The sequence below is a fragment of the Somniosus microcephalus genome, chromosome 7 (assembly GCF_052327205.1).
Source record: "Somniosus microcephalus isolate GS21.2 chromosome 7, FLI_Smic_1.0, whole genome shotgun sequence".
Classification (NCBI taxonomy): Eukaryota; Metazoa; Chordata; class Chondrichthyes; order Squaliformes; family Somniosidae; genus Somniosus; species Somniosus microcephalus.
Genome location: NC_140993.1, coordinates 69,620,271 through 69,642,728, shown reverse-complemented (window position 1 = coordinate 69,642,728; position 22,458 = coordinate 69,620,271). Strand labels below are relative to the sequence as shown.

At 46.2% G+C, this 22,458-nt stretch overlaps 1 protein-coding gene across 1 annotated transcript in view; it reads right to left on the bottom strand.

Moving 5' to 3' along the window:
* The window catches only part of nbeal2 (neurobeachin-like 2), a 288,718-nt gene that overhangs the window by 76,787 nt on the left and 189,473 nt on the right, over positions 1-22,458 (bottom strand). The window contains exons 21-27 of the mRNA XM_085993937.1: positions 20,377-20,465; positions 14,377-15,108; positions 10,360-10,538; positions 6,066-6,225; positions 4,961-5,098; positions 2,761-3,063; positions 1,062-1,211 (exon numbers count right to left, since the gene is read on the bottom strand). Coding sequence (XP_085850063.1) covers positions 1,062-1,211; positions 2,761-3,063; positions 4,961-5,098; positions 6,066-6,225; positions 10,360-10,538; positions 14,377-15,108; positions 20,377-20,465 — 1,751 coding nt within the window. The remainder of the gene's footprint in view (positions 1-1,061; positions 1,212-2,760; positions 3,064-4,960; positions 5,099-6,065; positions 6,226-10,359; positions 10,539-14,376; positions 15,109-20,376; positions 20,466-22,458) is intronic.

The following is a 22,458-nucleotide window of genomic DNA, read 5'->3' as shown; positions in this document are numbered from 1 at the left end:
GACGCTAATGGCGGCACTAGCCGTTAGCGCTGCGCCGCTACCGATGACGTCATCGGTATGCGCAGCGCCCCGCTACCGCCCCGATCGCGAAATTTAGTAGCGCCCCCTGCTTTAACGCGGTAGAGGCGCTGAGGTGCGGGGCGGCCATTTTTTTTGCTGGCCGCCTGCCAGCACCTCTCCGCGCCACCGTCCCCGGCCTCCTGAGCCCCCCACCCCCGCGGAGTGCCAGCTGTGTCCCAAGAGCCCGGCACTTCTCCTCGGGGCCGGGCTCTTTTGCCGGCACTCGCGATCGTCGTCCGCGCTGCAGCAGGCCCCTCCCCTTTAAGAAGGGAAGGCCTGCAGTACCGCAGCACTGCGGCACGTTGCGCTGCGATCTTCAGTTGCAGCGCCCCAAGAGGGATGCGGGGCGCCTCGAGTAGCGCCGCGCTTCCCTCTGGGGCGCTCAAACTGAATTTGCGGCGGGCGGCCGCAACTATTTCCGGGGCGGTACTTCCGGCGCCATGACGAGGCTGGCGCCCTAAACGGGGCGCCTCTGAATTTCTAGGCCTGGATCTTTAGTCCAGGCCTCTGGATTACTAGTCCAGTAACATAACCACTTTGCTACCGTACCCTACCGTAGTTACATGATACAATTAGAATGGAGTTGTTGACTGATCATAACTGTCAATCTCTATTAATTAGGCTACAACAAACCCTGAAATGACACGAGGAAAACCCCAGTGGTGGAGAGCTTTGGGAACCAAAGGTCCAAAGTCACCTGTTCCTCCCAAGCATACTACACTTGCCATATGTCACGATCAAATTACTTATATATTGTTTCCCAAAATGTGATTTTCTGAAAGAAGTCTATCTAATTTGCCTTTGAAAGAATCAATGCTTTAATTCAGGAGATTACATGGGTGGGATAGAGTTCATGGTAGGTTAGAGTGTACAGGGTAGGGTGTACAGGGTTTGAGAAAGAAGATTAAATGAGTGGGTAGGTCGATTGCACAGGGGCTGTGAAAGGAGTGTACTTAATGGGTCAAAAGGCCTTTTCAATGCTTGCCAGGTGCATCAGTTACCTGGAACTTGGAACGGCTCTCCCCACGTTCATGCTCCCGACGTAGTGAGCTGCTCATTAGCGAGTCATAACAGGAATTCCAGAAGCTGGACATCTGATTGTGGCTTTTGGCAAATGTGTCGAACTCGTACTGAGTCATGGCTTTCAGAACCTGCAAAAACATAGATAGGTACATCCACTGAAAGCTAACACACCAAATAAAACAAGAACAAAAGACATAACAGTCATGGTAAGGTAAGGGAAGGTAAGGTGGGATAAGGTAGGCTTGAAAAGGTATAATAAGTTTCAATAGGATAGGATAGGATAAGATTGGATTTGGATAAGATAAGATAGGATAAAATAGAATAAGATTTGAGAGGATAGGATGGAATAAGATAAGCCTGGGAGGAGATGTCAGCACAGGAAGATCAAGCGGGCAAGGTGACACCAGTGAAGACAGAGTGGGGTATGTGACTCCTTGGCTTGGGCAAGGGGAGAGCTGAGCAGGGGAAGATACACTAGGAGATACAAAAGAACCACGTCAAGGAGGAGCTAATAGGACAGGCATATGGACTAAGTCAGGATGGAGAGTCCAGGACAGAAATGAAGATCGAGAAGGGAAGAAGACATCAGGATAACATGAGGATGAATGGGTTCGAAAACATGAAGGCAGAGAGGAGGACTGAGTGGTAGAAGAGATGCCCGGACAGACTGGAGACCCGAGCTGGGGATATCATCTCAGGTCAGACTGGAGGATTGAGCGGATGAAGCAATTCAGGACAGAGAGGGCCACTGAGCAGGAGCAGGGACACCAGGCTAGACAGGCAGACTGAACTGGGGAGAAGATAGTGGGATAGACAGAAGGAGTGACCGGGGAGGAGATGCCTGGACAGACTTGAGGAATGAGCAGAAAAGAGAGAACAAGTTGGGAGGCGGTAACTAGGTGAAGTGTCAAGAGTCATACGACACAGGGTGCTGTCAAGTAAGATAAAAGATAAGATAAATCAAGAATTGTTCAGTTGACACCTAGATCGAGTTTTAAAAGCCTGAAGACTGTAGAAGAAAGGAATAACTGATGGACATGAGGAGTCACACAGTTTTGAGATGGGAAAGATTGAGATTAGAAGCCAAGGACAATGAGGTTAATGCTAACTGCATTCTGTGAGAACCGTCCCAGAATGTCACACACATAAAATCACGCAAATCATAACAACAACTTGTATTTATATAATGCCTTTAATGTAGTAAAATGTCCCAAGGCGCTTCACAGGAGTGTTATCAAACAAAATTTGACACTGAGCCACACAAGGAGATATTAGGGCAGATGGAGCTAGGCTTTAAGGAGCGCCTTAAAGGAGGAAAGGAAGGTAGAGCAGCAGAGGGGTTTAGGGAGGAAATTCCAGAGCTTAGGACCTTGGCAGCTGAAGACATGGCCACCAATGGTATAGCAATTAAAATCCAGGATGCTCAAGAGGCCAGAACTGGAGGAGCACAGAGATCTCAGAGGGTTGTCGGGCTGAAGGATTTTACAGAGATAGGGAGGGGCGAGGCCACGGAGTCATCTAAAAACAAAGAATAAGAATTTTAAAATTGAGACGTTGCTTAACTGGAGCCAATGTAGGTCAGTGAGCGCAGGGGAGATGGGTGAGCGGGACTTGGTGCGGGTTTCAAGAGAAACATGTAGACGCATCAAACTATGCTTAGGTTCATAAAGTACTCACGTGTCTTTCCATGAATAATCTCCATTCAGAGGTGACGCAGAAATGCTGGAAATCCTCGAAGAAGGTTGGGCTGCCATTGGTGGGTGGCAGGGATGGCAGCTGGTACTGGAGCTCAAGCAACTGGTAACACTGGTCCATGAGAGTGCGGACAATGGGCATCAGGTATGAGAAGATCTCGGTCTTTCCCTTGATGGATCTGGTGAGGGGAACGTCCAGTTTTCCCAGCAAGAAGCAGGCCTCCTCCTTCCATATCGGCATGGTCTGAAGGAGGCTATGAAGTTTGACACAGGCCATTGCACACACCTGAGAAGAGTTGAAGAGCAGCGAACTGAATGCAGAGGCAACATCTTGAGTAAATAAGACATTTTTCCATATATGTAGGGATTTAATGGGCATTAGATAGAGACAGGGAGATGAGGATACATTTAAAACTAATATGCTAGGAATAAGACGGCACTGTGAGGACAAAGGTCTTTCATAGCTAACAGCGGGTTCTCACCAGTGGCCAAAAGCTAGACACTCTCGAGCTTTTCTATGCTGAATGGAGACTGATCTTGTCCGATCAAGATAGGAAATGCTTAGGAGAGCCATTCTTATCTTGTACTGGCATGTGCCATTATTTGAGGTCAGACAAAGTGATAGGAGCAACTAATGAAATTTAATGCAGTGAAGTGTGAATTACATCGAATTTACAGCACAGAAACAGGCCATTCGGCTCAACTTGTCTATGCTAGTGTTTATGCTCCACATGAGCCTCCTCCCACCCTACTTCATCTAACCCTATCAGCATATCCTCCTATTCCTTTCTCCCTCATGTGTTTATCTAGTTTCCTCTTAAATACACCTATGCCATTTGCCTCAACTACTCCAAGTGGTGGCAAGTTCCACATTCTAACCACTTTCTGGGTAAGGAAGTTTCTCCTCAATTCCTTATTGGATTTATTAATGATTATCTTATATTTATGACCCCTAGTTTTGGACTCCCCCCACAAGTGGAAATATCTTCCTTAGGTCTATGCGATCAAACCCCTTCATCCTTTTAAAAACCTCGATTATGTCACCCCTCAGCCTTCTCTTTTCTAGAGAAAAGAGCCCAAGCCTGTTCAGTCTTTCCTGATAGTTAAAACCTCTCAGTACTGCTATCATTTTTGTAAATCTTTTTTGCCCCTTCTCCAGTGCCTCTATATATTTTTTGTAATGGGACCAGAACTATGCACAGTACTCTAAGTGTGGTCTAATCAAGGTTATACACAAGGAAAGTGAAGCATTTTTGGAGGAAGAATGAGGAGAGGCAGTATAATACAAATGGTACAATTTTAAAGCGGGTGCAGGAACAGAGACACCCGGGGGTTCACATACACAAATCTTTGAAGGTGGTAGGACAAGTTGATAAGGTTGTTAAAAAGTATATGCGATCCTTTACTTTATAAATAAAGGGAAGTCACTGGAGTTTAAAGAAACTTTGAGTTAAGAGCTCTACTAACTAGAGATGGACAAATAAGTCAGTATGCACCTTGTATTTAAGTCTCCGAGAACAGAAGCAAGATTAGCTCTACTGTGTAAACAAACATTGGAAGAAATTAGACTTTTTGCGACGACAAACAAAGATTCATCAAACTGATGTCCCGGAGGCAGACAGACACAAGCATCCCTGAGGAAGTGAGACCACCAACCTTAGTACACTGACTCAAGGGTCAAGATTGTATAACCTCCAGGAATCACTGTTAAAGCTGCAAGCTTATCAGCAATAAGCTCAACTAACTAGACTGTAATATATCCAACAGACTTGCTTCCGTCCTCCACCCGCTGCAAACTTTCAGCTCATCAAAAACATTGCTGCCTGTATTCCATCAAGCAACAGGCCCTGCTCACTTTTGCCACTGTCCTTTCTGACCTACATTGGCTTCCAGTCCCCATAATGTCTCCAATTTAAAATTCTCATCCCTGTGAGCAATTCAACGGAGGCAGCCATGTCATGGTGGGGGAAGGGCGTCAGACGGGGAATTAGCAGTTTGAGAGGGTCCTACACAAGAGGCAAGTTTTCCTAGCACTGGAAGTTGTAGTTAGAGGGTTTGGAGGACGTCAAGGAGATGAGGGAAGACAAGGAAGTGATAAGAAATGGCCTTGTCTGGGACTGAAACCTCGGAGATGGTGAGGTCCTGGCTCTTGTGCTGATTTTCACAAGTGAAAGTTTACAAACCTGCATGTCTTCTTGTACGATGTAGCCCAGGATAACCCGGAGGCCAATCTGAGCCATTTCCTTCAGGTCAGATGTTCCGTCGTCTGAATGGTACCAAACGGCCAGCTTGTCCAGTAAGTTAATAACACCTTCAAAGATCTGAAAACCGGAAGGTCGGTAAATAAATAATTGATTTATATATATGCTATTCTCCTACTGTAATATGCACAGGGGCTGCTATTCCCAATTGCTAGTCTCAACAAGTTATTTGACTGTGGAAGGCATTACAGACCAGCCCCACAAACAGCACTGTGATAACGACCAGATTATCTGTTTTAGTGATGTAAATTGAGGGATAAATATTGACCAGGACACTGGGAATAACTCCCATGCTCTTCTTTGAAATAGTGCCATGGGATCTTTTACGTCCACCCGAGGGAGCAGACGGAGCCTCGTTTTTTTAAATATTCGTTCCTGGGATGTGGGCATCCCTGGCAGGGCCAGCATTTACTGTCCATCTCTAATTGCCCTTGAGAAGGTGGTGGTGGGCTGCCTTCTTGAACTGCTGCAGTCCGTCTGGTGAAGGTACGCCCACAATGCTGTAAGGGAGGGAGTGCCAGGATTTTGACCCAGTAACGATGAAGGAACGGCGATATATTTCCAAGTCAGGATGGTGTGTGACTTGATGGAGAACTTGCAGGTGATGGTGTTCCCGTGCGCCTGCTGCCCTTGTCCTTCTGGGTGGTAGAGGTCACGGGTTTGGGAGTTGCTGTCGAAGAAACATCTCATCCGACAGTGCAGCACTCCCTCAGTACTGCACTGGAGTGTCAGCCTAGATTTTGTGCTGAAGTCTCTGGAGTGGAACTTGAACCCACGACCTTCTGACTCAGGTGCTACCAACTGAGCCACAGCTGACACTTGAGCGATGGTAATTACAGCATTCCAACTGATAGTCCATCCTGCTGAACTGAGTTGACTCAGCACAGACTAGTGATGAAACTTGGGACGTTCAGGCCTGTGAGGCTCAGTAACTCCACCATACAGTGTGCTTCCTCACCAGTGAACTTGTTTCTCAGATCCACAGTCTGATTTTGGTGAGGCTGATTCCGCCCCGCCCGGTGCTTACCTTCTCACTCCATAGCACTTGATTGTTCTGCCCTTCTGAAAAGAGAAAGTCCTGAAGCAGTCGGAGCAGCTTCAGGATGTTTTGGATATGGCTCGTTAGCGCAGTGCTCGTGGTGTCCTTAATGTCAGAGAATGCGGACTCCAGCATCATCTCCAACAGGCTGTAATTCAGACAGAAAATGTTACACACGCAACAAAATCTAACCAGCAGCCCTCCGCTTTGATGACTGACTTCAGTAACCGTCCCTTCTATTTTCTTGCCACTTCCTACCATTCATATTCCACTTTATTTATGAATATAAGAAATAAGAGCCGGAGTAGGCCATATGGCCCCTCAATAAGATCATGGCTGATCATCGACCTCAACTCCACTTACCCACCCGATCTCCATATCGCTTGATTCCCCTAGAGTCCAAAAATCTATCTATCTCAGCCTTGAATATACTCAAAGACTCAGCATTCACAGCCCTCTGGAGCAGAGAATTCCAAAGATTCACAACCCTCTGAGTGAAGAAATTCCTCATCTCAGTCTTAAATGGCCCACCCCTTATCCTGAGACTATGCCCCACAGTTCTAGACACTCCAGCCAGAGGAAACAACCTCTCAGCATCTACCCTGGCAATCCTCTTCAGAATCTTGTATGTTTCAATGAGATCACCTCTCATTCTTCTAAACTCCAGAGAGTATAGGCCCATTCTACACAATCTCTCATCATAGGTCAGCCCTCTCATCCCAGGAATTAATCTAGTGAACCTTTGTTTCACCACCTCTAAGGCAAGTATATCCTTCCTTAGATAAGGAGACCAAAACTGTGCACAGTACTCCAGGCGTGGTCTCACCAAGGCCCAGTACAATTGTAGTAAGACTTCCTTACTCTTATATACTCCAACCCCCTTGCAATAAAGGCCAACATGCCATTTGCCTTCCTTATTGCTTGCTGTACCCGCATGCTAGATTTGTGTGTTTCTTGCACAAGGAAACCCAAATCTCTCTGAACATCAACATTTGAAAGTTTCACGCCATTTAAAAAATATTCTGTTTTTCTATTCTTCCTACCAAAGTGAATAACCTCACATTTCTCACAATTATACTCCATCTGCCACCTTACTGCCCACTCACTTAGTCTATCTATATCCCTTTGCAGACTCTGTGTTCTCCTTACAGCTTACTGTCCACCTAGCTTTGTATCATCAGCAAACCTGGATATATTACACTCGGCCCCTTCATCTAGGTCATTAATATAGATTGTAAATAGCTGAGGCCCCAACACTGATCCTTGCGGCACCCCACTAGTTACAGCCTGCCAACCTGAAAAAGATCCGCTTATCCCTACTCTCTGTTTTCTGTCCGTTAACCAATCCTCTATCCATGCTACTATATTATCCCCAGCCCCATGAGCCCTAATCTTGTGTAATAACCTTTTATGTGGCACCTTATCAAAATTTTGGAAATCCAAATATACTACATCCACTGGTTCCCCTTCATCTACCCTGCTAGTTACATCCTCAAAAAACTCTAATAAATTTGTCAAACACAATTTCCCTTTCATAAAACCATGTTGACTCTGCCTAATCATGTTATGATTTTCTAAGTGACTTGATACCACTTCCTTAAAAATGGATTTCATTTCTTTCCATTTTGGAGTTGCTTTAAGCACAAAGTGTCAGCCTTGGCTCAGTGGGTGCACTCTCGCATCGTCATGGTTCAAAAGCCTCACTCGAGACTTGAGCACATAATCCAGGCTGATACAGTGCAATACAGAGGGAGTCCTTCACTGTCAGAGGTGCCGCCATTTGGATGAGACATTAAACTGAGGCTCCATCTGCTCTCTCAGATGGACGTAAAAGATATGTCACTATTCCAAGAAAAACAAGGGAGTTCTCCCAGTGTCCTGGCTAATATTTATCCCTCAACCAACATCACTAAAAGATTATCAGATCATTATCTCAGTGCTGTTTGTGGGATCTTGCTTTTTGCAAATTGGCTGCCGCGTTTCCCTACACTACAACAGTGACTACACTTCAAAAGTACTTCCTTGGCTACAAAGTGCTTTGGAACGTCCTGAGGTCGTTAAAAGCACTATATAAATGCAAGTTCTTTCCTTTTTTTGTCTTTCTCACATCTACTAATAGCCTGACCGAGATGGCCATACATTATTCAGCAATTCCCACCTTTCTTTTAAGGAAAAGTTTTAAGCTGCTTCCCTGTACTAATATGTAGTCATTTTAACTTGTGACCATCCTCTGCTGTTCTCCCCTTTTCTTAATGTAGTGGCCAGTCTTGCCTTTCAATACCAGCTCTATTGTTATTTCAGATTTGCAACAATTTATTTTGCTAATTGAGGCAAGTATTTCGAATGGAATGCTCTCCATTTCAGGCATCCACTGTCCCATCAAACACTCCAGGGCAGATGCTGCACAGGTTAGATACAGAGTAAAGCTCCCTCTACACTGTCCCATCAAACACTCCAGGGCAGGTGCTGCACAGGTTAGATACAGAGTAAAGCTCCCTCTACACTGTTCCATCAAACACTCCCAGGGCAGGTATAGCACAGGTTAGATACAGTGTAAAGCTCCCTCTACACTGTCCCATCAAACACTCCCAGGGCAGGTATAGCACAGGTTAGATAGTGTAAAGCTTGCTGTACACGGTCCCATCAAACACTCCCAGGGCAGGTATAGCATGGGTTCGATGCAGAGTAAAGCTGTAAGATGGGAGCATTAGCTGTGTCTGTAGATGGGAGAGACTATGCACCTGTTCCTTGATACTGTTGGTAGAGGGAGTAAGAATGACCAGGACCCTGGCAGAATTATCTGCCCTTATTCAAATGGTGTTCTTGAATCCCCACTTGGGCTGGCAGGGGACCTCTGTTCAACGAGGTGGCGCCTGTAACAGTGCTGTACTCCCTCAGCATTGCACAGAAGTGTTAGCTTTATGATGAGCCCAAATTCCTGAGATGAGGCTTGTACCCACAATCTACTGACCCAGAGACAAATGTGCCAGGAACTGAGCCAAGCTAGCACAAAACCTGATGTATTTGTTTCAGCAATATAAGCATCGGAATTGCTTCGCTGATAATTCTGGAGAAAAGGTTGGTGTGAATACCAAATGGAAATCCGATCTTGTGTATTGAAAAGTAGAAATGTACAGGACTGAAGGAATCCTTGATGCGCAGTCACCTGGCTCCAAAGTTCATACAATAGTCTACACCCTAGCATTTTAACTTGAGCAGGATCCGGATTGGAAAATTGGCAAAAGTGTGATTTGAATTTTACCGCTCAGTTGCTGCCATAAGATCAGGTGGAACGTGATGGAAAATGTAGGGATAAGTCTCATGCCCCTCAATCACTTTCTCTGCTAAGTATCTATCCAATTCCTTCTTACATTTGTAACACCATTTATTTCTCCTGCCTCCCTGGGCAGGAGGTTCCATATAGTCAGGACCCTCTATGCAAAGTGATTGAGATAGATACTGACTTTTTGGTGGCCGACTGGCAGAGCGCGCTAGCTGGCTTCCCGTTTCAGCAGCAAAGAAGCCCCTGCCATTTTGGCACCTCATTCAGGGTGCCAAACAGACATCTTGATGCAGCTCATTAGATGTCAGCCTGAAAATTGGGCAAAGCTGCCGCCAGCAAGGTAAGTTGCTGGAGTGGGGGGGGCGTTCGCAATCACGGAGGCTGTGGGTCCTGGAGCAGCAGCAGCCCCTGTGGGCCCAGGAGGAACATTCCTGCTCCTCCGGGGCCCACAAAAATAATTGAATGTTTACTTTTTGCGGGGCCCGACCAGTTCCTACCTAAAATGGCAATCGGGGTCCCCGATTTCCATATTAAACAGGTGGGCGCTTTGGACACCCGGCAGTAGGCGTCTTTCAAAATGGAGCCGGCTGCATCGCCAATGTTATCGGGCAGGTAAGGTTACTGACCCCATTTTGAGGTGAGGGCACTCAAAATTGACCCCATTAAATCTAAACTGTTCGGTCCCCTTCTGTGGCCCCTTGCTGTAGAGATTGTGATTATTAATGTTCAATTTAGCTCGATCCCTTGGAATCTCCAACAATTGAAAAACATCTTCCCTTAACACTTTTTTTCCAGTGGAAATATTCCCAGTTTACTCAAGCCGAACGTTCACAAAACAAATCAAGGACGAGAAGAATTTCACTTCTAATAAGGAGTGCAGTTTTTTTTTTAAACAATGTTTTCTTTTGGGTTGGCGGTTGGGTTTGGGGAGGAGGGGATGAGCGAAGAAGAAGAGATGGCCCACACCATCTAAAGAAAGTATTCAGATGTGACACCGACCTTCTTTTGATTTCATCGGGTGGGCGCACTAGCTCGCAGGCTGTCCCAAGTTTGGTCAGGACAGAAAAGATCTGCCCTCGCTCTTTCCACGCTGCATCCTCACAGCCCTCTACCCCTCGCCATGTTACGGAGAAGATGATGTTCGTCAGCAAGTTGCAAAGTTCCTCTTCCGGTGTTTGCTGGGAAAGAAAAAAAACATGGCCGAGATCATTTCAGGAATCCTCCAGATCCGCGCTACTACAACAACAACAATTTATAGAACGTTTTTGATGTACAAAAACGACCCAAAGAGCTTCACAGAGGAACAATCAAAAAATAGATACCGAGCCAAAGAAGGAGATATTAGGAGAAATTATCAAAATCTTGGTCAAAGAGGGTTTTAAGGATGGACTTAAAAGAGAAGGAGCTGAAGAGATAATTCCAAAGCGTGGGCCATAGAAGGTTGCCAATGGCGAGGTAAAGGAAGTGGGGGTAGTTGTAGGGCTGGATGTGTTTAGAAGGGGTGAAGTCATGAAGTGACTTAAACACAAGGATGAAGCTTTGGGGGACTGGGAGCCAATGTAGGTCATCAAAGGCAGGGTTGATGGATGAGTGGCACTTGGTGTAGGACAGGATACAGGTAAAAGAGTTTTGGATGAGCTGAAGTTTTCAGAGGATTGTGAACAGATGGTCGGCCAGGAGAGCAGTGAAACAGTCGATTCTGGAGGTGACAAAAACATGGATGAGGGTTTCAGCAGCAGAAGGGCTGAGGCAGGGGAGGTAGCGGGCGGTGATATGGAGGTGGAAGCCTTTGCAATGAAGAGGAGATGGGGTAAAGTTCCCTTCTTACCTGAAGAAGGAACTTTACCCAGAACTCTCTTCAGTCCCTGCATTACCTGACAAATATATGCTGATCAGACTGGAACCTTGAGTGCTATGTCCAGTTTTGATCACCAGACACACAGGAAACATTCAAGTGCTCTAGGTGGACAGAGAAGAGACACTAGAATGGGAGCATTGTGGTTTGCATGTGATACATAAGGTGTTGTAGCTGAAGATATATTTATGGAGGGCAATGAAAAGATATGCTCAGGACTTTAACATTGACTAGATGGACTGCAGCCACTCTATACATTCCTATGTTGCCAAGTGACTGATCCGACTGATGGATTGAGTTATGCTGAAAAGTGAATGCACATAGATGTTGGGTAAGGACTAGATTTGCCTCAACTTCAATGTACCCTCTCGCCCAGGTTGAATGACAAGATTCACAGTTGGTCTCATGGGTGAAGTACTGAAGGACCACCATGGAACTGTGCCCCAATGTGAGCTTCCACCTTTCGGAGAAGAGGTGAGGAAGTTGAGGGAAACAACAAACTGATTACTTCACGGGGTATCATTCAAAAGTAGGGTTCAAACTTTGGCTTCTAAGATCACCCTAAGGAATCATTAAAAGTCTCATTTAAAATGGTCAGGAACATGCCAGAGGCTGTGAAAAGAGAACTTACAGACTTCATAAACCGATCAAAGATCAGTGTTAAATATAATTTCAATTCTCCTATGCCTTTTCATACTTTTCAATCAGCTTCTAGAAGACTTTGGCCTAGAAATTCGGTATAGCCGCGTTTGGGGCGCTAGTCCTGGCGATGCGCAAAGTTTAGCGCCAGGCGCAATTTAGCACCACCTAGCGCGATATTGGGTTGCAGCGCCCCTAAAGGTGATTGCGGCGCTAAATCAGGCGCTGCACGCTACTCTTAAGGCGCTAACCCGGCGGTGCAACCCAATTTCGCGGCGGCGGGGCACAGCAAGGGTGCTGTCAATAATCACTTTCCCTGAGACACAGTGGTGCCGGCCAGCTCTTAAAGGGACAGGTCAATTGGCATCACCAGACACACTCACTGCCTTGTCGGCCTTCAAAGCGGTGGGAGCCTACCTGTGGCGCACCAGCCTAGCAAGACATGGAAAGGGTGAGGCAGAGGGCGGAACGCCTCACTGATGGGGCATTGGATGCTTTGGTTGGCGCAGTGAAATCAAGGCCAAGGAAGATGGTCGGAATGTGATTTATGTATTGGACAGTCTCCCGGGTGTGAGAGGCAGTTATGTGTCAGTGTATTAGTTTTGCTTTCTGTTGCCATAGCTTTCTCATGTTTGAAGGAACCACATTTTGTGTAATGAAACACTTTCTTCATTTACAATGGCCATGCCTGCTATTTACATGCATCTTGCCCTTCACAGGCTTGGGGGTATCAGACCGGTTCCATTCCTGTTCTTGGAATGGCAGCAAGCATTCCGTGAGAGGGGCCTAGAAGCTACTTCTGATCAGCCTCTGACGCGCAGCCTGAGAAGAGCCGCTCGCGTAGAAGTTCAGGCCAGCAGCCATCTTCTCAGCCGCCGACAGAGATGTCCTGCACCTTATCTGAGGCTGCAGATCTGGCTGAAGCAGCTGGCACAGCTTAGTCACCACCTCCTTTCTAAATCGCAGCCTTCTGACACACTGCTCCTCCGGCATGTTCATGTAGGAAAACTGCTGTCGGATAACCCTGCCAGCGTAAGGTCTGCTGTGGCGACGTCTGTTGGCCCTCCTCCGTCTGGCCATGCCCGCCCCCCTCTCCCTGCGTCTCAGTGCCCTTTCCAGATGATTCAGCAGCAGGACGTTCCCCTCCAATGCAGCTCCCATAATAAGTGCCCACAGGAAGGTTCCCCGACAGCAAGGTGATGGTCAGAAGGCTGAAAATCGTCTGCCTGCGCTGGCTCAGTGGTCAAATGGCTCTCAGTGTGCAGCTCAGCAACTCTTTGCAGCTCTCGAGGAAGTTGTGATCCAAAAATGGCTGCCGATTTTAAACCACACCAGTCCCCTTTAAATAACGCTCCTCCAGCCCGAGAGCGACTTGGTAAGGCCCAGGTAAGCTGTCACTGTTAGCGCCAGGCGCTACGGAGGGGGGCACCACTGAATTTCCGGTCCGGGGCACCCAAAAGGTGTTGCACACTCAAATGACGTCATAATCAGCCTGCGCCCATGAGCGGGCGCTAAGATTTAGTGCCGGCGCTAAATGCATGCTCAATATGGGGCAAGGCGCTAGCCCGCCCGGAAATTGGCTAGCGCCCCACTTCTCGGCCTCTTTAGGCGTTAATCGGTGGCGCTATCAACCGAATTTCTCCCCCTTTGTGTTCAGATCTTTTTTTAGAGACAGAAGGATGATTAATGTTGTACTGGGGATGCTCTTCCAATTTTTACTAAGAATATTCCAATTTTTACTAAGAATATCAGTATTGAGCGCTTCGAGGTCAGGTGCAGCACGGGTTAGATACAGAGTAAAGCTCCCTCTACACTGTCCCATTAAACACTCCCAGAGCAGGTACAGCACAGTTAGATACAGAGTAAAGCTCCTCTACACTGTCCCATTAAACACTCCCAGAGCAGGTACAGCACGGGTTAGATACAGAGTAAAAGTCAGGCAAAATTGCCTCAAGGTCACATTGGGTGAACATCTGCTTTCCATGTGCAAGCTTGATTCTGACCTTTCATAGTAGTAGGGTAGTCGACATGGAGATTTACTCCGAGTTTGTGCTGCGCTGTAGCCTGCCTGGGGTGCTGACAACAGGTGTCAAAAGTGGAAAAGTGTTTAGTTCCCCAGCATGGAAATCCCTCATCTTGGACACAGGAACATGAGTTGGTCATTCAGCCCCTCAAGCCTGTTCCATCATTCAATTAGATCTTGGCTGATCTCTACCTCAACTCTAGTGACTCATCTTTGCTCCATATCCCTTAACACCGTTACCCAACAAAAATCTACCCCTCTCAGTCTTAAAAATGTCACTTGTCCCCCAGAATCCACAGCCTCTTGGGGCAGAGAATTCCAGATTTCTACTACCCTATGTGTGGAAAAAGTGCTTCCTAATTTCCCTCCAAAGTGGCTTAGCTGTCCTCATCATTTTGGTAAATGTGCACTGTACCCACTCTGGGCCAATATATTCTTTGAGGTGCAGTGCCCAGAACTGAATGCGATGTGAAGAATACAGAAATATTATAACAGATACCTGTGGGTTGCTGGTATTGGAAGCATCGTCACTGGGGAGATTCTCCTGGTAGCTACTGTCATCCAGGACATTGGAGAGACTGGAACTTTTCCATGTCCGCATCCCTGGGAAGGGTTTGAAATTCTCCATAGGAGACGGTGTTTCGGATGTGCTGACTGGAGTCAGATTTCCACTCTCCATGGTGGTAAAGGAACTGGCGCTCCCCATTTCCATTCCCAGATCAAAGGACGGGAGCATGAAAGGTGACTGGGGCTGGTAGAAAGCATCTTCGGAGATGTCGCAGGGGATGGCTTCACTCGAGCCTGGGATGTCTATCGTATTGGTGGAGGAGTGGCTAGTGCGGTCCAAGGAGTCGAATGACTTGAAATTCAAGGAGTCGTAGGACTTCATCTTGCTGGGCGGGAAGCTAGGAGACATGGAAAGATCAGAATGCCCTTCTGAAATGTCTTCGTTGAGATCCATGTTGAAGGGGAGAAAGACCTCAGAGTCCTGGAAGTCTGATTGGCTATTCATGCGATTGATCAGCTCTTTGCCTTGTTCCGAGATGAGGTCTTGGCTCTGATCAGAGTTCTTAATTAAGTCTATGGAGTAGCTGTTGAACGAGCTTGATAGACTGGCCTCTCGAGACTCGTATGACTCTTTGACGTAGAGTTTGGTCAAGTTGTCCTGCCATCCAGCCTGTTTTGCCAATTGACGAACAATATCTTGCTGGGAGTAAATCAGATGGAAAAGCTAGAAAAAAATTGATAGTTAGAACAGAATAAGTCGATAGTAAAGTCCAGTGCAAGAAGAGGCTAGTCAGCCCAACAAGCCTGCTCTATATAGAGTCCATGTATGAAGTTATCATGAACTTCCATCCCTGCTATTCCCCATCGTTGACTGTTGACCCCTTATTTCAAGGAACACTTGTTCCTTCCCTTACCTCCCCTGAAAGAAAAATCAAACAGTGCCATTATTCTTTAACCTTGAAATTGCCTTCTCATCACATATCAATGTACCTCCTTTTAAAGTTGTCAATTAACCGCAAATCAATTCCTTCTATGGCAGTCTGTTCCAGATCCACTGTTCTATGGTGGTGTTGGAGGGGAAACCATTGTCTTCTAATTCCCAAAATTGGTCAAGGCTGTGAACTTTATATGACCATCTGAGAGTCCTATGGCCATCTGAGTATGGTAGTGTGGTGGTATGGTATTGGAACAGCAACCCAGAAGTTGTCAACCCATCACCCCTTTGCTCAGTGACCTACATTGGCTCCCGGTCCACCATCACCTCGATTTAAAGATTCTCATACTTGTGTTCAAACCCATCCATGGCCTCGCCCCTCCCTATCTCTGTAACCTCCTCTAGCACAGCAACCATAGAATCGTAGAATGATACAGCACAGAAGGAGGTCATTCGACCCATCGTGGCTGTGCCAGATCTTTGAAAGAGCTATCCAATTAGTCCCACTCCCCTGCTCTTTCCCCATAGCCCAGCACATTTTTCCTTTTCAAGTAATTATCCAATTCCCCTTTGAAAGTTATTCTTGAATCTGCTTCCACCACTCTTTCAGACAGTGTATTCCAGATCATAACAACTCACTGTGTAAAACATTCTTAAAGTGTGGTGCCCAGAATTGGCCACAATACTCCAGATGAGGCCTAACCAGTGTTTTGTAAAGGTTTAGCATAACTTCCTCGTTTTAGTACTCTATGCCTGCATTTAGAAAGCCAAGGATTCCATATGCATTTTTAACAGCCTTCTCAACTTGTTCTGTCACCTTCAAAAACTTGTGTACGTACACCCACAGGTCTCCCTGTTCCTGCACAATTGCCTCTCCTCATTCTTCCTACCAAAATTAATCACTTCACACTTCTCTGCGTTAAATTTCATCTGCCACGCATCTGCCCATTTCACCAGTCTGTCTATGTCATCTTGAAGTATGCCACTATCCTCCTCACTGTTTACTGCATTTCCGAGTTTCGTGTTATCCGCAAATTTTGAAATGATGCCCGTATACCCAAGTCCAGGTCATTAATATAGTTCAAAAAGTGCAGTGGTCCCAACACCTACCCCTGGGGGACGCTATGGCACACTTCCTTCCAGTTGGAAAAATTACCATTCAACACTACTCTTTGCTTCCTATCCCTTACATTTCCACACAGCCACTGCCCCTTCCTTAAATCCCATGGGCTTCAATTGTGCTAACAAGCCTATTATGTGGTACTTTATAAAATGCCTTTTGAAAGTCCATATACAATATCAACCACATGACCCTCAACCACCCTCTCCGTTACTTCATGAAAGAACTCAATCAAGTTAGTCAAACACGATTTTCCTTTATCAAGATTGTGACCAAAGCCTCCACAATTGCTATCCTTACTTCCCTCAGCAACCTAGGATGCATCCCATCTGTGCCAGGTAACTTTTCTACTTTGAGCACTGCCAACCTTTTAAGTACCTCCTCTTTATCTATTTTTATCCTATCCAATTTCTCTACTACCTCCTCCTTTACTGTGTCATTGGCAGCATCCTCTTCTTTCGTGAAGACAGATGCAAAGTACTCATTTAGTACCTCAGCTATGCCCTCTGTTTCCATAAGATGATCTCCTTTTTTGTTCTCATCAGCCCCACCCTTCGACTATTTATATCTTTATAAATGACTTTTGGGTTCCCTTTTATGTTATCGCTAATCTATTCTCGCATACTCTCTTTGCCCCTCTTATTTCCTTTTTCAGTTCTCCCCTGTACTTTTGGTATTCAGCATGGGTCTCTACTGAATTATGAACCCTACATTTATCATAAGCTTCCTTTTTCTGTTTCATTTTAGTCTCTACATCATTAGTTATCCAGGGAGCTCTAGCTTTGGATGTCCTTACTTTCCTCCTCGTGGGAATGTGTCTAGTCTGTACCTGAATCATCTCCTCTTTGAAGGCCTCCCATTGTCCACTTACTGTTGTACCTGCCAATCTTAGATTCCAATCCACCTGAGCCAGATCCTTTCCTGCTCACTGAAATTAGCCCTCCTCCAGTTGAAAATGTTCACATTTTTCCTTGTCCTTTTGCATAACTGCTCTAAACCTAACGATATTGTGATCGCTGTTTCCCAAATGTTCCCCCACTGAAACTTGATCCACATGCCCCATTTCATTCCCCAGAACTAGATCCAGCACTGCTTCCTTCCTCGTTGGGCTGGAAACACACCGATCAAGAAAGTTCTCTTGTATACATTTCAGGAATTTCTCCCCCTCTTTGCCCTTTACACAATTTTCCCAGTCTATATTAGGATAATGGAAACCCCCATTATCACTATAAAGTTCTTGCATCTTTCTGCAATTCGCTCCTCTATCTCCTTCCCACTGTTTGTTGGCTAAAAATATACACCCAGCAACGTAATAGCTCTGCTATTGTTCCCCAATTCTAACCAAATCTAGTTCCTTTTCTCTCCAGTTTCGAAGAAGGGTCAAACCCGAAACGTCAACTCAAATTTCTCTCCACGGATGTTGCCTGACTTGCTGAGTTTTTCCAGCATTTTCTGTTGTTATTTCTAACCAAATAAATGTTGTCTTTGAACCTTCAAGTACATCATCCCTTTCTAGTGCTGTAAGAATATCATTGATCAATACAGCCACCCTCCTCCTTTTTCTCCTTCCCCATCTTTCCTGAATACATTGTAGCCAGGAATATTAAGTGCACTTTGGCTCTTAGGGGGAGAAATTGGGCATAGCCCCGTTTGGGGCGCTAGTTCTGGCGAAGCGCAAAGCCTAGCGCCAGTTGCAATTTAGCGCCACCTGGCGCGATATTGGGTCATTGCGCCCGAGGGTGATTGCGGCGCTAAATCAGGCGCTGCACGAGGCTCTTAAGGCGCTAACCCGGGGGCGCAGCCCAATTTAGCGGCAGCGGGGCGCAGCGCAGGTGCTTTCAATAATCACTTTCCCTGAGACACACTGACGCCGGCCAGCTCTTAAAGGTCAATTGGCATCACCAGACACACTCACTGCCTTGTAGGCCTTCAAAGCGGTGGGAGCCTACCTGTGGCACACCAGCCTAGCAAGAAATGGAAAGGGTGAGGCAGAGGGCGGAACGCCTCACTGATGGGGCATTGGATGCTTTGGTTGGCGTAGTGGAATCAAGGCCAAGGAAGAAGGTCGGAATGTGATTTATGTTTTGAACAGTCTCCCGGGTGAGAGGCGGTTATGTGTCAGTGTATTAGTTTTGCTTTCTGTTGCCATAGCTTTCTCATGTTTGAAGGAACCACATTTTGTGTAATGAAACACTTTCTTCATTTACAATGGCCATGCCTTCTATTTACATGCATCTTGCCCTTCACAGGCTTGGGGGTATCAGACCGGTTCCGTTCCTGTTCTTGCAATGGCAACAAGCATTCCGTGAGAGGGGCCTAGAAGCTACTTCTGATCAGCCTCTGACGCGCAGCCTGAGAAGAGCCGCTCGCGTAGAAGTTCAGGCCAGCAGGCATCTTCTCAGCCACCGACAGAGATGTCCTGCACCTTATCTGAGGCTGCAGATCTGGCTGAAGCAGCTGGCACAGCTCAGTCACCACCTCCTTTCTAAATCGCAGCCTTCTGACACACTGCTCCTCCGGCATGTTCATGTAGGAAAACTGCTGTTGGAAAACCCTGCCAGTGTAAGGTCTGCTGTGGCGACGTTTGTTGGCCCTCCTCCGTCTGGCCATGCCCGCCCCCCTCTCCCAGCGTCTCAGTGCCCTTTCCAGATGATTCAGCAGCAGGACGCTCCCCTCCAATGCAGCCCCCATAGTAAGTGCCCACAGGAAGGTTCCCCGTTGTCAAGGCTCACCAACAGCAAGGTGATGGTCAGAAGGCTGAAGATCGTCTGCCTGCGTTGGCTCAGTGGTCAAATGGCTCTCAGTGTGCAGCTCAGCAACTCTTTGTAACTCTCGAGGAAGTTGTGCACCAAAAATGGCTGCCGCTTTTAAACCACACCAGTCCCCTTTAAATAACGCTCCTGCAGCCCGAGAGCAACTTGGTAAGGTCCAGGTAAGCTGTCACTATTAGCGCCAGGCGCTACGGAGGGGGGCGCCACTGAATTTCCAGACCGGGGCGCCCAAAAGGCGTTGCACACTCAAATGACATCATAATCAGCCTGCGCCCATGAGCGGGCGCTAAATGCATGCTCAATATGGAGCGATGCGCCTCGCGCCCGCCCGGAAATTGGCTAACGCCCCACTTCTCGGCCTCTTTAGGCGTTAATCGGTGGCGCAACCAACCGAATTTCTCCCCCTTAATGCCTTCTGCAGAGGCCAAGCAAGCCATTCAGAGTAACTGGGGACAGGCAATAATAAATAATTTCCTTGTTACTTCAAGCTTATCTATTCCTTTCATGAATAATGAACTGTATTACTTCTGAGAATAAACAGACAAAATATTATTAATTTATCTTTAATGCATCCTTTTCTCCCCCAATTTTCTACCGTTTGCTCTTAAAGGTAGCCACTCATTCAGGGTTATATTTCCACGGGTGCTGACAGTTACTGGAGACAGGGAAGATCCTAAGCTTGATGCCTGGTCTCTGCTGGGTTAATGAATAGTGCCTTCAAGAGATGATGCCCCTTCAGCTGGTGGTAGGGTGTTACATCTGTCTTTCCTGGGTTCAGAAAAGGAGAGAAGTTAGAGTCCCTGTTCCTGATCACTCTCCTATGACTCCTATTGGGAAGGGCACATGGGGGGTTCTGGTGCCAGTCCATAAATTATCAGATTTATTGACTTCAATTTCACAACTCGCCATGGTGGGATTTGGACTGTCAACCTCTGGATTGCCAATCCAGTACCATAACCACTATTATGGATTCATGAGAGTCAAACATGAACACACTGTGTTGCTGGGTATAACACTCCTGTATATATAACACACTGCTGGGTATAATGCTCCTGTCTATATAACAAACCATATACATCAGTCATATGTATACCCAATGATAGAGTGTAACATTCTGCGTAAAGTTACATAATAACCATGGATGTTGCGGTCTGATGTTTCACTTGCCTTTCGACAGACGTCCAGTCGCACAGTTAGGTCTGCTCTGTGAGACAGATAAACCACGGCAACCAGGTCCTTGTAATTTGGGACAGGATCTTAAAAGAGAAGTGAGGCCAGCATTAAAAAAAAACAGAGAGAGAGGGAACATTGATCTTCTTTACCAATGAAAATCATATTTTGGACGAGACGTTAAACTTTCAGGAGGATGTAAAGCCCTTTCAGGAGGATGTAAAAGATCCCACAGCACTAATCGAAGAAAAGCAGGGGAGTTCTCCCTGCTGTCCTGGCCAATATTTATTCCTTAACCAACATCACTAAAAAATAAAAGCAAAATGTGGTGCTGGACATGGTGTATATGGACTTCCAAAAGGCATTTGATAAAGGGCCACATATTTGGCTTGCCAGCAAAGTTGAAGCCCATGGAATAAAAGGGACAGTGGCTGCATGGATACGAAATTGGCTGAGTGACAGGAAACAGAGTAGTGGTGAACGGTTGTTTTTCGGACTGGAGGAAGGTATACAGTGGTATTCCCCAGGGATTGGTGCTAGGACCACTGCTTTTCTTGATATATATTAATGACTTGGATGTGGGTGTACAGAGCACAACTTCAAAATTTGCAGATGACACCAAACTTGGAAATATAGTGAACAGTGAGGAGGATAGTGATAGACATCCAAGAAGATATAGACAGGCTGGTGGAATGGGCGGACACATGGCAGATGAAATTTAATGCAGAAAAGTGCGAATTGATACATTTTGGTAGGAAGAACGAGGAGAGGCAATCTAAACTAAAGGGTACAATTCTAAAGAGGGTGCATGAACAGAGACACCTGGGGGTACATGTGCACAAATCGCTGAAGGTGGCAGGGCAGGTTGAGAAAGCGGTTAAAAAAGCATACGGATCCTGGGCTTCATAAATAGAGGCATAGAGTACAAAAGCAAGGAAGTTATGATGAACCTTTATAAAACACTGATACGGCCTCAACAAGTGTGTCCAATTCTGGGCACTGCACTTTAGGAAGGATGTGAAGGCCTTAGAGAGGGGAAAAGATTTAAGAGAATGATTCCAAGGATGAAGGACTTCAGTTACATGGATGAACTGGAGAAGCTGGGTTGTTCTCCTTAGAGCAGAGAAGGTTGAGAGGAGATTTGATAGAGGTGTTCAAAATCATGAGGGGTCTGGACAGAGTAGATAGAGAGAAACTGTTCCCATTGGCAGAAGGGTTGAGAACCAGAGGATACAGATTTAAGGTGACTGACATGAGGAAAAACTTTTTTACGCAGCGAGTGGTTAGGATCTGGAATGCACTGCCTGAAAGGGTGGTGGAGGCAGACTCAATCATGGCTTTCAAAAGGGAATTGAATAACTACTTAAAGGAAAAAAAATTGCAGGGCTACGGGGAAAGGGCAGGGGAGTGGGACTAGCTGAAGTGCTCTTGCAGAGAGCCGGCACAGGCTCGATGGGCCAAATGGCCTCCTTTTGTGCTGTAACCATTCTATGATTTGATGATTCTAAATACTGTGGATGCTGGAAAGCTGGAAATAAAAACAGAAAATGCTGGAAATGCTCAGCAGTTCAGTCAGCATCTGTTTCTCTCTCTCCACAGATGCCTGACCTGCTGAGTATTTCCAGCATTTTCTGTTTTCATATCACTAAAAAACAGATTATCTGGTCATTATCTCATAGCTGTTCGCGGGCTCTTGCTGTGCACAAATTGGCTGCTGAATTTCCTACATTACAATAGTGACTGCACTTCAAAAAGTACTTCATTGGCTGTAAAGTTCTTATCAAATCCTTTTAACATTTTAAACACATCGATCAGATCACCCCTCAATCTCCTATACTAAAGGGAATACAAACCAAGTTTATGCAACCTATCCTCATAATCTAACCTCTAAACCCCAGTATCATTCTGGTAATTCTGTGCAACAGCTGTATCGGAGGCCCTGCAAAAAATTAGCAGTTTCAAGAGATGCTAAGCAAATATAAAAGGAAAAGGCGGCTCTGCGAACTCCTCTATTCAGAGCTAAAACAGCAGGGTGTTGGAGTGACCTCGGGTACTTACCCGAGCACAGCACTTGCTCCG